At 63.1% G+C, this 15,165-nt stretch overlaps 3 protein-coding genes across 3 annotated transcripts; 2 read left to right on the top strand and 1 right to left on the bottom strand.

The window, feature by feature from the left end:
- Positions 1-3,563: 3,563 nt before the first annotated feature.
- On the top strand, positions 3,564-4,555 carry EMIHUDRAFT_244254 (hypothetical protein; the record flags this gene model as incomplete). Its single annotated transcript, XM_005769612.1, has 3 exons — positions 3,564-3,868; positions 4,029-4,199; positions 4,471-4,555. 3 exons carry the CDS (start codon positions 3,564-3,566, stop codon positions 4,553-4,555), a joined length of 561 nt encoding a protein of 186 aa, XP_005769669.1.
- Positions 4,556-6,016: 1,461 nt separating this feature from the next.
- Positions 6,017-7,466, top strand: EMIHUDRAFT_244252 (mitochondrial substrate carrier family protein; the record flags this gene model as incomplete). The annotated part of the gene is made up of 4 exons (XM_005769611.1): positions 6,017-6,067; positions 6,398-6,584; positions 6,663-7,145; positions 7,177-7,466. The coding sequence occupies 4 exons, from the start codon at positions 6,017-6,019 to the stop codon at positions 7,464-7,466; spliced, it is 1,011 nt and encodes a 336-aa protein (XP_005769668.1).
- A 1,767-nt stretch (positions 7,467-9,233) lies between these two features.
- On the bottom strand, positions 9,234-12,011 carry EMIHUDRAFT_244250 (hypothetical protein; the record flags this gene model as incomplete). Its single annotated transcript, XM_005769610.1, has 5 exons — positions 9,234-9,356; positions 9,447-9,797; positions 9,931-10,463; positions 10,531-10,906; positions 10,980-12,011. 5 exons carry the CDS (start codon positions 12,009-12,011, stop codon positions 9,234-9,236), a joined length of 2,415 nt encoding a protein of 804 aa, XP_005769667.1.
- Positions 12,012-15,165: the final 3,154 nt, after the last annotated feature.

The following is a 15,165-nucleotide window of genomic DNA, read 5'->3' as shown; positions in this document are numbered from 1 at the left end:
TCAGCTTGGGAGCTCTCGGCGACGCCCAATGCGTGCGCCGGTAGGGGGGAGTGTGTGCGCGCGTGTGTGAGATGAGGATTGTGGCAGGCTGGCTGCTGCTGATGTGGGCAAGTGTGCTCTGTGTGTGGCGCTGCGCTGGCGTGCGACGCGCGCGTGCTGTGCGCGTGTGCGTGTTGGATGCGCGTGCGCGTCTGCGTGTGCTGCGCGCGCGCCGCCGGTGTGTGCTGTGTGCTGTACTCTGTTGTGCGCCTGTTTGTGCAGCTGAGGAGGCGCAGGCTTGGCTGGCAGGGCTGCGCGGTGGGCTGCGGCGCGCTGCGGGTGTTCGTGCGCCTGCCTGGTGATGTGCGGCGGCCGCGCAGCCCGCCCGACCGGGTCGTCGGCGGCCCAGGGCGCGGGCATGCGGTCTGCGCTGCATGTGAGGCTGCTGCCGCGGCTGGCGCGTATGTTTCCGTGCGGTGAGGGACGCGCGTATGTGTTCACGCTGCGGGCGCGGGCGGGCGCGGGGGGCGGCGTGGTCTCACCGCGGTCCGACGTCGGTTGGTCTTCGGCGTGGCGAGGGCGGGCGCGCAAAGAGGCCTTGCCGCCATCGCGTTGCCGCGAAGGAAAAAGAATTCCCGGAGATGAATGAAGGTAAGGTGCGCGGCGGGGGTGATTCGTGCCGTCAGCGGCCCAGAGACAAACATTGGTATGGTTTAAATGCTACTGGGTAGCCATCCAAGCCTCCAGCACATGGGCATCTAAAGGCCACAACTATCTTGACGTCCGGATAAAAGGTGTAAGATTTGTGTACGTAGCGTGGATGAGATACTAAGTGCAGACAGTGGGAGATTGTTTGTGCGGGGTGATCTCACGAAGCGATGTGTGACTGTTCTTACCCTGCTCACTGCCGCTCCACACAAAGGTCCTCACTCCCGTTTGTGCCCATTTTCGGTCATCCGTCAAAATATCTGAAGATCTGTCTATAGGATTCTCCCCAAACCTTAGTCAGCGCTGATCCAGCACGGGTCGTAGGCCAGGCCTGGGCAAAGAAACCAGTACCTCATCGGGCTTCCCTGAGCGTCACAGCTCGGTGATCGCGCCGGCCGGACACCACTGTAACGTCCGTTCCGGCCCAGCTCACCCCCAGAGAGGCCATGGCCAGGGTCAGGCATAAAAGGGGGGTGTTTTTCCGTCCGTCCGATGCGTAGCTCGGTATTCTATACCAAATCTTTCTGCCTCGGGCCGACCTTCACAGATCACAGATCACTCAGACACCGGACCTCCGGAGGTCCTCCAGGAGGTCCTCACCCGCGCCGGAGGTCCTCATGGGCGCACACAAAATTCGGCAACTTGATGGCATGGCAGAATTACACAGGGGCGAAGGTCTCTCCCGTAGTTTATACTCTATTCTTACACCGTTTGTGCCTTCTCTCGGCGAGTCGCGCGACTGTGATGGTTGCGAGCGGAGGCTCAAGGTCGATTCAGAAGAGTCTTTCGTAAGTTGTGCGATTGGCATCCAAATGTTGTGCGCACTTATACGGCTTCTCGCCCGTGTGTGAATGCGCTTTGCGCTGTGTTGAAGAGAATCGTATTATTAAACAAACAAAGAAAGAAAGAAATCAGACAACCCAAGGGAGGGATGGGAGGACGGCACGCCGCCACCACACAGGGATTTTAAGGAGAGGGGTGTGGTGCGCTAGCCGTCGCCCACCCTTGGGCGTCCGCCTCTTCCTATCTCTCTTCGCAGTCTCTCGCCGATTCTCGCTGCAACCTTCATGCCACCTCGCGGTCGTCCCACTCTCGTCGTTCTTTCACTTTCCCTTGTCGCTTCTTCTTGTGTGAGTGAGTATTCTTGATACGAAACCACGACGACACACACCAGTCGACTCGCATCGGTTGCCTCCATGAACGCTCGGCGGAGCTATTCTCGCGCCCACACCACACCTGGCTCCAACGTGGACACGCCCATAGCTGGGGACACTACTAGGTCACGCATGGCATCACGCCCCCCACAGCAAATCGGTTTTTGCCCTTAAATAGTGCGATTTCCCACCACTGCCAAGCGAAAAATAGGCCATCAAAAATCGCCAAAAATCGCACTAATCTCGACGCGCGTTTAGGTTAAGGGCAACTCCGTGCACTGACGGTCGGCCGTCAGAAAACACGCCTCCGTGGCTCGGGTTACACCAATCCTCGCTACCCAACGCGGCCAAAGGATATCCACCTCGAGAACCTCGAGAAGGGCGCGTCGAGATCCAAAACTCGACGCGGCCAAGTCCAAGCCCGAATCTGGCCCAGGGCCCAAAACCTACCAAGGCAGGCGTCGGCTTTCGCCGCTTCCGTTTCCTTGAGCACCAGGATGACAGAACTGGCCGTTGTCAGACTAAGGACTATTGTGCGCCTCGCCGAGGCGCACAATAGTCCCCGCCAGCGCCACACGCGAGAGCATGTGTCCAATGTGCAACGCGGCGGCGCGATCAGTCACGGGACGACCGACGGAAGCCGGATAAAAACTCGTCTTGCAGAGCAGGTTTTCACCGATTTGCTGTGGGCGTTGGCTGAAAATAGTGCTCAAACCGATCAAGTTAAGCGAAAATTGGTCCAACGAAAACGGCACTAGTTAAGGGCAAAAACCGATTTGCTGTGGGGGGCGTCACAGAAGTTTTATCTCTGGGCCCCGAAAGGCATCTCTAGCAGTGTCGTTACACATGCCCCCTCCCCTCCTGGGCGCATGCGCCTCACGTCTCGCCAGAGCATAAGCCCTTGGCGTGTGACGAGACGAGTTCTTCGCCATCGCCGCGAGCAGCAAGCCGCCCGCCGCAAACAGCCGGAGGCCTCGCCGCGGCACTGGCTGCGCCGCGGTCCCGCACCCGTCGACGCAGCTCCCCCCGCGGAAGACCGCGCGTAGCGACGCCTTGACGATCGAGATGGGCGCGCCTGAAGCTCGCCCACCTACTGCCACACACACACACACACTCGCTTCTTCTTCTGTCGCGTCGCTCTCCTCTGCCTCGTTCTGCGACGACGCCGCCGCCTGCCGTTCCCTTGTTCTCACTGCTTCTTGCGCCTTTCGGCGCAGCTCCGCCCTCCTCGCTGCATATCCTGGCCCCTCGAGTCTATCGAGCTCTCCTCGAGCAAGGACGAGTCTTCGGACGCCCACTGCTATCATTTGCCACCCAGTCATATCATGTGCACGGGGTGGGGCGGGGTTGTGGGGTGGGGTGGGGATGTCGGGTTGGGGAGTGGGTGGGCGCCGGAGTGGGAGTGGTGTGACTGCTCCTGTGGTGCGGGCGACGGCTTCTGAGGAAGCCGTCGCCCGCGCCTCACCTGTCGCGTGAATCGTGTCGTGCCACGCGCAGGAAAAGGGCGCGGGCGAAGGAGGAGGAGCCAGAGCCCGGGGAGGATTGGGAGGGGGAGGAGCGGCCGGAGGAGTACGCCGGCCTCTTTGACGACCCGTAAGGGGCCGTCGCCTGCTGTGCCATTTGTAGTGCCAGTCCGAGCCAGTCTGCTGTGAGAGGGGCTTATATGGTAGAATTCTTTTGTGTTAGAGAGCTTGTTACTTAAGAATTCTTTTGTCGTCCGCGATGGCCGCGCGCTCCACCTCCTCCCTCCTCGAGCTGCGAGAGAACCCGTCGCGGTGGGTGTGGGCCGCCGCCGCGGCTCGCGTGCCACCGACGGCGGCCGCGCTCTCGCGGTGCGGCTTTCGGCGCGGCGTGTGGGCCGATGGCCTGCCCCGGGACGCGCCCAACCTGCTGCTGCTGCTGCACGGCCTCGGCGACGCGCCCGACATGTACGCTCGGTTCGGCGCAAAGCTCGCGCTCCCTCAGACCTCTGCGCTCGCGCTGGCGGCGCCGCTGCCGCTGCCGCTCGGCATCGAGGGTGGCGCCTGGTTCGAGAGCTTCGAGGCGGACGGCCGCCTGATCGACGGCGCGGACGCCGCCGACCAGCGCCGCCCGCTCTCGCTCGCCCGCGACGCGCGGCGACTCCCTCCACCGCCGCGTCGCGCCAGCCGTGAACACGGCGCCTCTCACCGTTCGAGCTGCGAGCAGGGCGCCGCTCCTGTCGGTGCTGCGGCTGCTCGTGCGCGAGTGCGGCTGGAGCCCGGAGCGGATCTTCCTCTTCGGGTACGCGCACGGCGGCACCGTCGCGCTCGATCTGCTGCAGCACCTCGACGGCCTCGCGGGCGGCGGGCCCTGCCGGCTCGGAGGCTGTGTCAGCTGGTGCGGGCTGCCGCTACCAGAGGCGCCCCCGCCGCCGGCCGGCGCCGTCGTCCGCACTCCCGTCCTCGCCGTCGTCGGTGAGCGGGACCCGCTGACGCCGTCCGCGAGGGAACTGCTCTCCCGGCTGACGTCGGGCGCGGCAGAGGTTGCGAGAAGCGGCGGCGGCGGCGGCGGCGCGGTGGCGAGCGGGGCGGCGGCGAGCAGGGCGGAGGGCGGCGGCGCGGCGGCGAGCGGGGCGGAGGAGGGGAGCGTGGCGGAGTGCACGCTCGAGGTTCTGCCCGGGCGAGGCGGAGGCATGGTCGGGTCCGCGAACGAGGTGGGCTCTTGTGACAGCCATTCTCACTGCCCTCTCCTGACTCTCCTCTCCTCTCCTCTCCACTCCACTCCACTCCTCTCCTCACCACACCACTCCAGTCCAAGCCCATCCTACCCTTCCCAACTCCTCACCATACCTCCCCCCCCACACCATCACTTTCCAACCTCACCTTATCTATACACCTCTCTTCACAACATCTCAACCCCACACTTCACAATACCTCCTAATCCAAACACTTACATATTAAACTCACTTCCCTAAACATAACACAACTCAACCACACAAACATATTTATCCGATCCATTCAAATCAAAAAACCCCAATTCATTTCACTTTAAAAAAATTTTAAATTCTTAATTCTATTTATTATCCCCCTTCTTTTCCCTCCCCCCCCCCCCGAAATTCTTTCACTCCCCTTCATTTCTAAACCCCCCTCCAATACATAACATCCAATCCCTTACTTAACTTAGTATACCCAACTTAATTTACTCAACTCACCTCTTTTAAAAACCTTAAAAACAACCCCCCCCCCCAACCCAACACCCACCCCCCCCACCACAACACCCCAACCCACAAAAACAACACCGCAAAAGAAAGCCAAACGCCAAAACGCAAAAACACTGCCGCAGATCAAGTTGGGCCGGCGGGCGAGTATGCCTCGCCGCTGGGGCTCGGCCCTTCGGCGGCGGGTCGGCGGGGCGTGGAGGGCGGCTCTTCACGGTGTGCGAGGGTGTGAACAGGCGGCGCTGCTGATGGCCTTCTTCGGGAAGCACCTCTCGCTCAACTCGGCGCTCGAGGACGACCCGTCGGTCATACGGGTGTCGTGAGCAATCAAGAGCGATGTAGGGGATGATGTTTGAAAGCAAAAAATGCCGTCTGGTTGTGCCGCCGGCGCCGCGCCGCCTTACCGCCGACCCCGTGCCGCGCCGCCTTCGTAACACACACACCCTTGCCACACCACCTCGCGTGTGTGTGGAGAAGTTTATACCTTACCTTACCTTACCTTACCTGACTTTTGTTCGCGCCCTTTCCATACTTGTTACTTCCTGCTTCGACGGGGCACGGGCGACGGGGTTTTGTGTTGCGATCGAGCGAGTGTAGTTGCGAAGGAGTGACCCGTGCCGCCGCTGTGCCGCCGTGTGCCCCGCAGTGGCCTCGCTGGGCCAGAATATCGGCCCGCGAGTGCCCGCAGCAGCCTCGTCAAGCCAGAAGTCCGGCTTGCGAGGTGGGTGCTAGTATGAGCCCGCTGAGGCGCAGTGCTCTTGCAGAGGCGGTTAGTGGTGCACCAACCCCGAGAAACCCTTCGGGTCACTCCTCATCGCAAACCCTGTCAGCAGTCCTCCTCCGGGAATGTACGTAAGAGCCACATACAACGAAAAACTGCTTGGCCGACCTTCACAGCGCACAGCTGACCCCCGGTGCCACTTGCGTGCGATTTCAGCAGTTGGATTCCAGATTCAGAGGGACGGCCGACGCGTTCGGCGGACATTGCACACTGTCGATGGGTCTCGACGGTCTGCCTCACGCGCTGAGCTGCCTACCGGACGACGACGTGTACGGCAAAAAGAAACAGCTCGCTCATAAAGGGAGCATTGGCGAGCTCGGCCACGAGATCCCTCCGCCCCACCAGGCGGCGGCTGGCACGAAGGCACCGCCAACGCCACTGCCAGCCTGACAGCGCCCACGCCGTTTCGACCACCACAAAGCGATATACAGTCCTGCTAGCCGCTCCTTCTGGCCCACGCCGTTTCGACCACCACACAGCGATATACAGTCCTGCTACGTCGCTCCTTCTGGCCTTATGCGCAGCCAGACCCCGCCCTACCCTGGCCGTGCACTCCATTCGCACCGCCACCCAAGGGTCGCTTACTGACGCCATCAGGAGCCCTCCTTCCTCTTCGCGCGCGGCCTCTTTGCCTCCTTTCTCTCGGCCGGAATCGGCGCGGCGGTCACCAATCCGCTCGAGCTGGTCAAGGTGCGCTGGCAGGTGACGCCCGAGAGCATGCGCACCGCGACCAACATGAGTGGCTTTGCGAGCGAGATCGTGGCCAAGGAGGGCGTGATGCGAGGTGGTGGATCCGCCGCCGACGCACTGAGCCCGCACAATCTCACAGGTTCTTGCCCTCTCTCAGGAATCATGCTGCCAGGCATATCGGTCAACTTCATGGCGATCGGCGTGTCGGCGATCGGGAGGGTAGGCCTCTACCCCACGGTGCGCGACGTCTTCGTTGGCGCCCGCGGTGGTGACGTCGCAAAGCCAACGCCGGGCGACATGTTCATCTCGGGGCTGCTCGCGGGTGCGATCGGCTACTTCATTGCCACGCCCGTCTTTGCGCAAAAGACAATCATCCAGGCCGAGGCGGGGCTCGTCGACCCAAAGTCGGGCCTGCTGACCACAGGCGCCAAGGCGGGCTCTGCACCTACCTCGCCCAACGGCTGGATTGCCGGTATGGCCGCCGTAGCAAAGAAGGACGGCATCGGCGGCTGGTTCAAGGGCTCGGGCCCGCTGGTGGTGCGCGGCGCGACGCTCTCTGCGGGCAATCAGCTTGGGTATGACGGCTTCAAGACGGCCACTTCGGGAGTCCTTCCCGAGGGCACTCGAGCCGCAGACCTCAGGTCGCACACGTCAAGTCGCGACACACGCCTGTGGCGCATCCGTAGGCCTCATGCAGCAGATCCTCGCCTCCATCATGGGCGCACTCGGGTCCACCGTGTGCGCGACCCCGGCGGATGTCGTCACCACGCGCTACCTGGCAGAGCCGGGCAAGTTCGCGTCGCCTATCGCGTGCGCCACTACGATCATGTCCCAGGAGGGTCTCGGGTTCCCCTTCCTGAAGGAGGCCGGCTTTTACCGCGGCTCAACGGCGCTCTTTGTGAAACTAGCCCCGCTGTACATGCTGTCGCTGCCCCTCAACGAGGGGCTCCGCTCAATGCTTGGGCTCAGCTCTTAGCAAGGTGAGTGAGGGAAGGCGGGATGCGAATGGTTGTCCGTCGACCAACGAGGGGGTGCTGTAGAATCAGGCTCCTGTGACCACTGAGTGTGTCGCGGAAGAAACATGTTAGCAAGCTCGCTGTACGCACACAGAGCGCGCATAATATCAAAAAAAAGCGGGTTAGAGGGCGCCCACATGCCTCTCTAAAGCGCCTCCAAAAGCCCGCCTCCGAGGGAATCCTCAGCTGCCGCCGAACGCCACCCGCCGCCGAGCGTTGGCCGGAGTATCACCGCCGCGGCGCGGCCACGGTCCGAGGAGCATGACCGAGGCGGAGCCGGCGAGGGGCCGCTTCAGGCTCGTCTCCTGTACGAGAATAAGCGAGATGGCGTCAGCCGCGGAGGTTAGCTCCAGTATGGCCGAGGTGCAGCGAAGTGTAGCCTGGAAGAACAGGATCCAGCGCACGCCTTCCCTCCGCCAGCGCTTCGCGGTGCCTGCCGAGTGCATGAGGAACTGCAGCTCGCGCATGAGCGCGCGTGCACCTGCGGTGTGAACGGCGACCCCATTAACTTTACAGTTGAATATGCCGCTACCCTGTCGTGTGCAAGGCCGAGCGCGCCGGCGGCGCGGCCGCAAGCCGGCGTCGTGCTGTGCCCTATTTACGTACACGCCGTGTAAAGCGTCGTTTCGTCGCCATGGGCCGCAGGACGGGCGTCGTGCGTTGGCCGTCGGCCCCACTGAGGCACTTTGCGCAGAGCGAGTGGCCGTCGGCTGCCAACGCGAGCGGCAATTCGTAGCCGGCAGCCTCCTATGGAGCCGAGATGAGCCGGGGTGGGTCTAGATTGGCCCAGGGTCGTGGCGAACAGGATAGACGGCAGTCGCCTGCTTGAGCAGCGTCACCTGGTTGGGCAGTCATTTGATCAACGGAGCAGTCCTGGGGTGGCGCAAAGAGAGGCGGTGCGCTTCTCCGTCTCAGAGGCTTCCCCACATGCTAGGGGGGGGGTCCCGACTCCCCCAGAGGCTTCACCACATGCTAGGGGGGGGGTGGGGCGTGCAGAGAAGCGCGCCCCCCTCCCTGGAAGCGATGTCCGCCTGCTCCAGCCCTGAGTCAGATTCTTAAAGTATCTACTCTGTTGATGACAACACTTGTCTACTCGCTGGACCTGGAGCCGAGGCACAACCCCTGGTCAACTCACCCTCCACACCCCGTAGATATTACGAACACCGGCTCAATGTGTAATCGATCATAGAGTATAGTCACAGTGCACCCACCTGTCGACGTGCCAAGACGGGTACACGACCGCGGCTCGTGTGCGTGTCGCCGTCTTTGTCCGGAGTGAAAAGTCCAACGCGCTCGTCGGTGACGGTGTCCTCCAACCTGCGCCGCGCTCGGCGAACCTCGACAGCGCCTTCGGTGGCATGCATCTCTTTGCGCCTGAAGCCTGGATACGGCTCTAGAGCCGTAAAGCCGTACACGGTACTACTTACTAGGACCATCGGGCATCGGCCATGGCCGCAGGGAGCGCGGGGAGGGCGCTGGGAGCAACACGGAGCTCCGTTGGAGACGTTTTCAAGATTAGCGTATGTCAGAGTGAATTGGAACTAGCCAATCGCCCTGAGCATGAGGGTTCGCACAGCGCCTCATCACAAGCTAGGGTCGGATAACCGCTTAACCGGCCGTCGCACTTCAAGCGCATCTCTTCTGCATGGGCAAGCTGCTCGCCCAGACAGAGGTTGAGGTCAGGAGAGATGTGTGCCCGGCCGCCGCGGTGCCGCTCGCGTTTAGACTCACGCCTTGTCCATCGCCCCCCCCCAATATAGGCCCAGCAGCAGGCTGACGAGGAGGATGTAGAGCGGGGGTAGCATCATGGCCATGCGCGTGTCAATCTTGCCGGACCGGGCGAGGAGCACCTACCGCGGTGAGGTGAGGCGAGGTGAACCCCTATGGGAGCCTCCTCCACTCTAGGTGTGTGGGGAGCAACGGGTTGTCCAAGCAGCCACCTTGTCCTCGGCGCGGATCCAGTCCGAGTCGCCCATCGACCCCTCCCCGTGCGGGTGGGTCGGCTTGGGGAGGGTGGACTGGTTCGCGTGGTGCATGAGCGCGGGCAGCGCCAGCACCGCCCGCGTGAGCAGCGAGACGGGCTCGGCCGGCTCGGCCGGCCGGCTTTGCGCGGACGCGTAGCCCTCGGCCTCTTTTCCTGCGCGCAGCGGCTCCCCGGTAGAGAGGCTCAGCGAGACGTCTGCGGCGGCCGGATGCGGCGCGCCGCCGGGCAGCTGCTCCTCGAGCGCCCGCTTGGCCGCGAAGGCCGCCTTCCACTCGCCGACGAGGGCGGCGCGGCGCGATGAGCAGAGCTCGTCGGTGCGGCGGCCCACGCCTAACAAGCACGCACTTTGTGCGTGAGAGAAGTGGAGGAGCGTGCGGGTGGCGGGGGAGGCGCTCGAGGCGATGCGGCGGGGGGGGCGGGCTGCTGCCAGCGGTGAGCACGATCTGGTAGCCCGTGACGACGAGCATCACGGCGACGACGGTGATGTGGCAGATGACGAGAGCCATGACAAAGGGCACACCCTCGATGTCGGCGGGCAGGCCGAGGCTTCGCGGCATCATCAGCGCCGCAGAGGCGACAGCGCCCAGCGCGAGGACCTGCAGCCGCGTCCCGGCAGGCTGCATCGCCGCGAGCGTGGTGATGCCCATCTGGACAAAGACGGGCACGAGGACCTTGAAGACGTTGCCGCTGGCCACCCGCTCCAGGCGGATCTCAAAGTCGGCGCACAGGTGCGAGAGTCCCTCCTTGCGGCAGTTGCCGCCCGGGCTGCCAGACGAGGACGGCCGGATCACGGCCGAGCGCGGGGTCCAGCCGGACTTGGTGTAGATGCCCTCTAGGCCGTCGCCGTGCAGCCCCGAGAGGGAGAAGCCCGGCGAGTCAAAGCTGATCGAGGTGCGGCTCACCTTGTCGGGGCCGTCAAACTTTTCCGCGAGGAAGAAGGAGCCCGTCAAAGTCTGCGTGTCGAAGGGGTAGCCTGCGGGGGCGGGAGTGCGAGGATGTGCGGTGAGGCGCAGCGGCGGCGGCGGCGGCGGGATGCTCACGGTTGAGATTGAAGTCCGACTTGAATGTCATCTCGAGCAGTACGTCCTCCTGTAGGTAGACCTGCGCCCGCCACGCGCACGACTCCGACGTGCAGGGCTGCTTGACGGGCTCCGGCTCGTGAGTCGCGTTCCCCGGCGTCCGCTGCACCTGCAGCATCGGGTTGCCGGAGAAAAAGCGCTCCTCGCTGGAGATGGCACCGTCGGCCTCGACAATCGGTCTCCACCAGTCCTTGGCCGGGATGTTCGCCCGCCCGGCGACGACGCCGCGGTACAGATCGATGCCGCACGGGTGGACGGCGTATTTGCTGGTCCAGGTCGCGGTGACCTCGACGACGACGGTGAACTCTGCGGGAGAGACCGCCTTGACCTTGTTGACCTGTGGAGTTGTGAGAGCGGTGGGGAGGTGTGAGGATGGGGGGAGCGGGGCGAGGGTTGGGTGTGGATAGCACCTTCAGCTTCGAGATGTGGATGACTAAATCTTCCTCCTCTGCCTCGGCCCCGGGCACACCGCAAGGGAGCTGCTGCCCGTCATCGTCCACCGAACACGGCAAGTGCGGCCCGTTGATCGCAGTCGAGTAAACCATTTCTATCCGGCCCGCACCCATTGGTGGGTACTGGCGGGGTGGGACGGGGAAGAAATCTTCCTCCTGTGGGACTGCGAGAAGGGACGTGGCGTCGGTGTACCGGAGGTCGGCGAGGAATACGGCGGAGTACGCGTTGATGCAGTTCCCGGTTTCAGTCGTGCAGTCCCCGGGCCACTGACACACCTCGAAGGAGTAGTCATAAGACTCACCGCGGTCGTTGGTACGCGCCGCGACTTCACGGATGTAGCCGGCGGCTTGGCTCTCATTTACGGTCCAGCGGCAATTCGAAAACATCTGGTCGGCCATGTGGTAGTAAGCACCGTACTGGGCGTATGCCCCGAGCACCCCTGTGCTGTTGCAAGGCCCCCCTGAGTACTTTGGTGGCCATGAAACATTCGGCCATTCGGCCACCTCTCTGGTCCAACTGTTTCGAGAACCGCGGCCGCACCCACCGTCGATGCCGTTGTACACGCAGAACGGGTTCCAACTATCAGCACGTGTGAGGCTATCTTCCCGAACGAACGTGTATCGGGCGTCGGTACTGTCCGAGTGGACGTGGTCGAACGGCGACCCCTTCTCGCCCCACGACTTGAGCGGAAAGTAGCAGGTATCGGGCTCGCCCATCTCCAGCTTGCAGGCGCGCGACATCAGCACCATCGAGTGGAGTCCGTACAGGCTGTTCCCCGGTCCAAACCACTCAAAGGTGTTGAGTTGGGCTCGAGCCGGCTTTGGCGTCAATGGGTGGTAAGGCTGCATCAGCCAGGCCGCGGGCGAGAAGGAGACGATGTCCGTCGTTGGCGAGAAGCGCTCAGGATAGATGGCGGTTTCTGGAGCTTCCGGGTATCCTTGCGCATGGACGCTGGCGGCCGAGAGCAGCGAAAGAAGGCAAAAGCGCATGCTGCTCGCCCGAGCACGAGAGCGCGTCGAGCAGGTCGACGGCGGCCTGCTTCTCGCGCTGCTGCTCCTCGGCGTTGGACTTGACCGGTCAGCAGCTTCCACCTCCACGGCGTACGCGAGCGCAGCCGACATAAAACGCCGAGGAGAAAAGATTTAGCGGCGCTACTCGAGTAGCTCCCCGGCCCTGGATGTGGGGTTACTGACTGCACTCCAAGTGCTCCAAGTGCTCCGACCGCCCGACTCGGGCGGCCCCATACCAGGCGGTGCGGCCGCCAGTGCCGCCACTGTTTCCGCCACCCACACTGCCACTTCCGCCCCCGCTGCTGGAACGGCTGCAGGGTCGTGGCCAGGGGCCGCCCCAGCGACTCCACACCAGGCGTTTTGGCCGCGAGGGCCGCCACCGTGCCCGCCACCCCTGCCTCCGCCTCTACCCCCGCCGCCGGCGGGGCTGCCACCGTATGGACCCGCTCGGAATAACCTGGGGGATCCAGAGCCGCCCCGCCGGAGGCTGGAGTACCCTCCGTGCACCTGCGGGTTGCAGTATTCGGCGCGACGCCAAGTCACACCGCAAACGAAAAAAAAACTCGCGATTCAAACAAATAATCGATGTGTTACCTGGAGTGTGTATAATGTGCAGTCATTAAATCGGAGAGTTGTGTGCAAGTAGGTTTGCGCATCGCGGCTTCTACCACGACGCGATCTTTGTCAACTTCAACCTGCTGCTCCACGAGACGTTCGGCGGCGGCTTCTCGCCCACACCGCCGTTCTCAAGCTGCGCCGCCTCGCGCGCAAAGTCGCGCGCGGCAGCGTTGACCGCACGGCCTACTCGCCCAAGTACTCGCTCTCTTTTATGTCCCACCACAGAGCGCATCTCTCTCTCTGTTGTGCGAGGCGTGAACCGCGCCATTCGCTCTCACCTGGCAACCCTGTCTGCACGTCTCGCGCGCGCGTGAACAGGGCTCCAGGCCCCAAATTACGTGTGAGTGTTAGAGTTGTTTGGTATTGCTAAAAATCTAATCACGGTTTGCAGAGCGAGCTGGGCGCGTCTTTGCATACATACCTAACCAAACTCAAAACAACAAACTCCAAACTCTCACTCCTGGAGCACCTGGAGGAGGTGGCTAAGCGTCTTGTGCGCTCGAGCCTATAAAAAAGCACCGGTATGTCCTGCGCTGCAGCACCTGGTGGGAAGCGTAGAATTCTTTTTTCAGGTGTGCCGGTGATAGTACTAGCACGCGCCAGTTCGCACCTGTGTCGAGCCTGTCTGCTGTGGGAGAGAGTTGTTTTGTATTGTGTGTGCGTGTGCGCATGTGGCGTGTGTGTCTCGTGTGTGCGTGTGAGTGTGCGAGAGAGAGAGAGAGAGAGAGAGAGAGAGAGAGAGAGAGAGAGAGAGAGAGAGAGAGAGAGAGAGAGAGAGAGAGAGAGAGAGAGAGAGAGAGAGAGAGAGAGAGAGAGGGAGGGAGGGAGAGGGAGAGAGATTTTCGTGTGCGTGCGCGTGTCGGCGGGGTGACGCCCTGCCCAAACAAACGAGCCACGCGCACAAGACACAAAACTCCCCGTGTCGTGTGTGTGCGAATGAGTGAGTATTCTTGATACGGAACCACGACGACACACAAGAGTCGACTCGCATCGGTTGCCTCGACGGAAAAGCTATTTTCGCGTCGCTCACACACTCACAACCCCGTATGTATGAAGTAGATCTAGGAAGGTGAAGAACAGTCAGGCTCGGACTGGACACCAACGCGGTATGGGTGGACGCTACTGTGCTGTATGAATGGTTGGGCAGGTGTGAACAACACCTCGTGACCACGGCGCCACAGGCGCCTGTTGATGGGTCCAGGTGATAGCCCTGAATGGGCAATGCATACGCCTACTTGGGCCTCAGATCGCCCGACCGCGTCCCGGTGCTCTGTGGTCGGATTTGTGACGCCGCCGCACCGCGCCGCGGCCGGGGGCCCTCCGGAGGCCGAGGATGGCCGTGACGGACCGGGACAAGCTCTGGGAGGTTCAGTGTCAGTGTGTACATTGTAGGGGCTACCCATGTGCACAATATCTTGACTGAGAGCTAAGCCAGGGGAGGCGATGCCGGGGCCGTACAGCAGCTTGATGGTGCTTCGCCGGCGTGCGTCCCGGAGCGGTGCCGGACGGGCGGTCCGTGAGAGGAAATCCAGGGACAACGCCGACGGCGCCCTGATTCGACTTTTAACTTCAAACAAAGACAGTCGCACGCGCCGCAGTGCGGTGCGTGCGACTGTCAGGAGCGGATCCGTCAGTTAGTCGTGTTCACGCCGGGATCGTGTCCCTCACTACTTGCCCAACCATTCGTACAGGAGAGTAGACAGATGATGACGACACGCACGAGCGACACACAGACACAAACAAGCTCACAAGACACACAGCCAGCGGGCTGCCACACATCCTGAGTGGGCGTAACCCCGTATTCGAAAAAAGAAAAGACCCTCCCGCCAAACGATGGCGTCTCACAACGGACTTCAGTGCTGGATGTGCCTTGGCGGGGCGACGCACGCCTGCCCGCGCTGCGACGTCGCATACGGGACCGCCGTCTGCCTGACGTGCTTTGAGAAGGCGGCCCGCCAGGCCGACACGAAGCGCAAGCTTGGCCGCCTACGGCACGACGCGCTCGACTGGACCGGCGCGCCGCGAGGAGAGCGGCCGCTGCGGCCGGTCGACATGGCGACGACGCCAGCTTCGCCGTGCCAGTGCTGCACGCGCGAGTGCCTGCAGCCGCAGCTGGTGCTGCTTCCGGCGCCCGCGCCGCCGCTCGCTGCAGGCCCCGGCGGCCAGCAGGCACCGCCGGTGCCGGTGCGGGTGCCCAAACCACACCGCAGATTCTGAGTCGCGCGCGGCTGTCTCTCTCTCACGCTCTTCGCCCTTCGCCCGCCAGGTGCCGGCTGTGGAGGCGGCGGCGGCGACGGCCGCGCCAGCGACGCCGGTCGAGCTCGCGCCGCTGCCTGCGGAGGCTGCCTCGCCGCCGGCAGGCGGTGCGGCGGCGCCCTCTGCGGGCAGTGCGTCATGGCTCACGTTCCTCGGGACGGCCAGCGCGTGGGTTGGGGGGGCCGTGCTCGAGGCAGCGGCGGAGGGCTTCCGCCGAGCTAAGCGGCAACGCTGCGAGGGCGGCCACACGCAGGCAGCG

Source organism: Emiliania huxleyi (genome assembly GCF_000372725.1).
Source record: "Emiliania huxleyi CCMP1516 unplaced genomic scaffold EMIHUscaffold_414, whole genome shotgun sequence".
Taxonomy (NCBI): Eukaryota; Haptophyta; order Isochrysidales; family Noelaerhabdaceae; genus Emiliania; species Emiliania huxleyi.
This window is presented reverse-complemented; position numbering and strand designations above follow the sequence as displayed.